This window comes from Etheostoma spectabile, chromosome 4 (genome assembly GCF_008692095.1).
Source record: "Etheostoma spectabile isolate EspeVRDwgs_2016 chromosome 4, UIUC_Espe_1.0, whole genome shotgun sequence".
Lineage (NCBI taxonomy): Eukaryota > Metazoa > Chordata > Actinopteri > Perciformes > Percidae > Etheostoma > Etheostoma spectabile.
In genome coordinates this window covers 29,688,345-29,691,881 of record NC_045736.1, presented here as the reverse complement: position 1 = coordinate 29,691,881, position 3,537 = coordinate 29,688,345, and the positions used below count along the sequence as shown (strand labels likewise).

Below are 3,537 nucleotides of genomic sequence, written 5' to 3'. Positions count from 1 at the left end.
CACACACACACACACACACAGACCCAAGCTTGGTGCAGCAGGGAACCATGTTAACGCCAGCTATGCAATCAGACAGCAATTAAAACACACATTGTCTGAAACTAACATTAGCTGCACTCATCAGTCACCACACAGCCAATCACGGTCTAATGGATGTACCTGCTGCGTGTCTGTGGCATTAAACTTACTGAGCAGATTCATCAATATTCAATTATCCTCCAAACAAGACAATCAGCAGGAGTTGCTCGCAACGCAGGAGAAATTTCATTACTTTTGGTCCAGTGTAGTGTAATAAATTACATTTTTACCTGGCGATATGACACATTTGTGGTTTATTTTTGTTCGTTCTCACTACTAACATCAAATCATAAACTACAAAGGATGAACACACCCATGTGTGGATAATCCTTATAAATGAGGGCATGAGGAATATTATCAAGGACTCAGGAGTCCGGCAGACATCACAGCTCAGTGGGAGTTTTGATGGGAAAGCTCTCAGTCCAAGTCCCTGAAATCAATGGCCAAACACAGCTAATCAAAGAACACATCTCCTAACCAGTCAATGGAAGAAGAAGAAGAGAAAAGAGAGATTCTTTTCTGTGTTATGTGCTCTTGTATTTTTTCCTTCAACCCTTGTGCGGTCTTACCGTAGACTATAACTTTTTCTTATATTTTTACATTTTTTGACACTTTTCCCAACGTTTTTGTCACTTTTTTCAATGTTCTTTCATCCATTTCTTTGCTATAAAATGGAATAAAACTCCTAAATTCAATGAAAGTAGTTTCACTGAATATGTATTGTGTTGTGAAGAGCTGTAGGGAACCATGCATGTTATTTTATTTTGAAAATTAGGTCGAAAGAAACCCAAATTTCTCATATGAAAACCTTATTGGGCGTCAAATCTGACCTGAGGACAACAGGAGGGTAAATGTCAACCTGCCAGGGACTGCGGATGAAAATTCACATTTTTTGCCAAATTGGGCACATTTCCATGTTGGACTCAAGTGCTCATGTTAATTAATGTGCATTGTCCCTTCCTAAATGAATAAACAAATATCACAAAACTAATATTTGCGAGGTTTCTTCGTAAAAGGGAGTTTTTCCTCGCCACTGTCGCACTGCTTGCTCTTGGGGGCATTACTAGAACTGTTGGGTCCTTGTAAATCATAGTCTAGTGTGGTCTAGACCTATTCTGTCTGTAAGTGTCTTAAGAAAACTCATTATGAAGTGATACTACAAATAATATTGAATTGAATATTTCTGTGCATCTCTGTTTCTTTGACATCAATGCGTAATTTTAATAGCATGGCAGATCATGCATTTTTCAGCCTGCATGGGTTTTAATGTGTTCCTGCATGCAGCCAGGATGACACACAAACAACTCGTGGAGAAATTATTTCCCTGTCCCGGGCCGGACTGCAGCTCAGATATCTTGCCGGATTGCAAGTCTTGTGACTGTAACTAAATCACGTTGACTGTGGAGTCTTCCCACTGTGTCTGTTGCACTTGGCAGGCCCAAAACATAGGGAGGATCTCAAAGGGCCTCATGACACATGCATCACACCGTACCTCTAGCTTTTGGTCCCACTCAGGGCTGGGGATCTTTCTTTTTTGTCGTTGGGGGTTGGAAATATAGAGCACGTGCACGCTCAACAAAACCTTATTTTTTGTTATGTAATGAGCTCTTTTGTGCGTCATCTGCTCCTTAAAAGGAAATTGAATCACATGTAGGTCATTAAGTAATTATTGAATCCCAGTATGCTGCAAGATCAGTTTTCACTGTAAGGATCTTGTTTTTTGAAGTGTTGAAATTCCTGTTGTTGTCTCTCAGAGACTGAATCTGTGCAGTGCTTTTTTATAACCAGACTCATAGTGGCATACTTCCTCCAAAGTCTTGACTCATCTACGCAACACTTACCAAAGTTGACGTTGTAATCCCCTCCACGCTCGCGGTACATTTGGTAGACGAAGAAGCAGGACGCGGGTTTGAGCAGCAGGTTGAGGATGGCCATACCCTGGCTGAAGCGAAACACGTTCCCGCTGTCTGCTGCAAAGTCATTCCGCGGGTAAAAGATCCCAAAATGGACGATGTCGGTCAATATCGTCACGACCATCCCCACCAGAAACTACAGAAGGGGGGGGATAGATAACGCTGAATACATGTTCATGCTCTGAAGTGCCAACACATAATTAACCCACAGGGACAGACTCCTTGCAACATGCAGTGTGAGAAAAACAAAGTAATTCCAATTCTGATGACAACAACAGTAATGATTTCTGAGGGGAAATGAGATAAAACCTAAGTGGTGCCAGAAAGTAAAAATGGAAAATGCAATAATGAAATGAAAATGAAAAACACTGCGTAGAGACATTTTTCCACTGACATTATATTCTGGGGTAGTCAAATCCATATTGTTGGATGAGAAAGCCTTTTCTAAAGCCACCAATGGAAGTTAAATATTTGATCATTTAGCAAAAGATACATTGAACATTGAAATCACTAAAGACATTTAGTCTTTTGACTTGGATTTAAAGCTGCACCCTCAACCATGAAGAATCCAGTGCATAAATGATTTTTTTATTATGTTCTTTTCTCCCACTTTGGCTGGCTTAACCCGCAAGGCCCTTTCTCCGGAAGCACCCCTGGATTTTAAAGTAAACCAGGTCAGAGGCTTCTTAGGGTTACTTCCCAATGGCAATGACAGTCAGAATCCAACACTGTTAAAGGTGTCATTGAAAGAGACACTGGACAGACACTTTTTTCTTGACTCTCCCTCTGTGGTGTATTCATTTGGCATGGAACAGCTCTTCACATTCTACAATGCCTTTGACTAATGCTTGGATGTAACCAGGGACGCACCGAATCCAGGATTTGGCTTCGGATTCAGCCGTATGTATGGCTTTTTGACGGCGTTTGGTTTCTGCCAAACCATACCCTACATTGCACTACGCACACTACGCTGGTCGACATAATGACGGCGCCGTTGATTACGGGACGGTGTTTATGTAGGTGGAGCGTTCAATGCAGTAGGCTGTGAGAAAGTGAAAATGGAACTCGTGAGCAGAAAAAGTGTTGTTTGGCAGCACTTTCAGTCAAAAGAAGGCGATTCAAGTCCAGCGACATGTTCAATTTGCAATGCCAATTTGTCTCGTGGTGGCGAGGACCCTAAACAGTCCACAACATCACCGCCGTTAAAACACTTGTGTATGAAACAAGTTGTGCATGAAGGAATCTACAGACAGCAGCCAAAATACAACAGCTTCAGGTAAAAACTGTGTGTTAACCACGACATGTTAACTTCATTAATGTGTTTTCTGTGTTAATGGAATGAGGATGGGAGGTGGATTCGGTATTCAGCAGAACCCCAAAAAAATCTGGATTCAGTGCATCCCTAGATGTAACTAATAGTCAGACAGATGAATTCTGGTAAGACTCTTTAACCCTCATGTTGTCCTTGGATCAAATTGACCTGTTTTCCTATATTAATGTTCTCTTTAACTACCCAAAATAACATGATTGATTCCACACAACGCTC

The 3,537-nt window shown here is 41.3% G+C and overlaps 1 protein-coding gene across 2 annotated transcripts in view; it reads right to left on the bottom strand.

Annotated features, from left to right (window-relative positions):
• Positions 1 to 3,537, bottom strand: part of agtrap (angiotensin II receptor-associated protein) — an 11,021-nt gene that overhangs the window by 3,761 nt on the left and 3,723 nt on the right. For both annotated transcript variants that reach the window (XM_032513665.1, XM_032513666.1), the window contains exon 4: positions 1,920 to 2,127. In XM_032513665.1, coding sequence (XP_032369556.1) covers positions 1,920 to 2,127 — 208 coding nt within the window. The remainder of the gene's footprint in view (positions 1 to 1,919; positions 2,128 to 3,537) is intronic.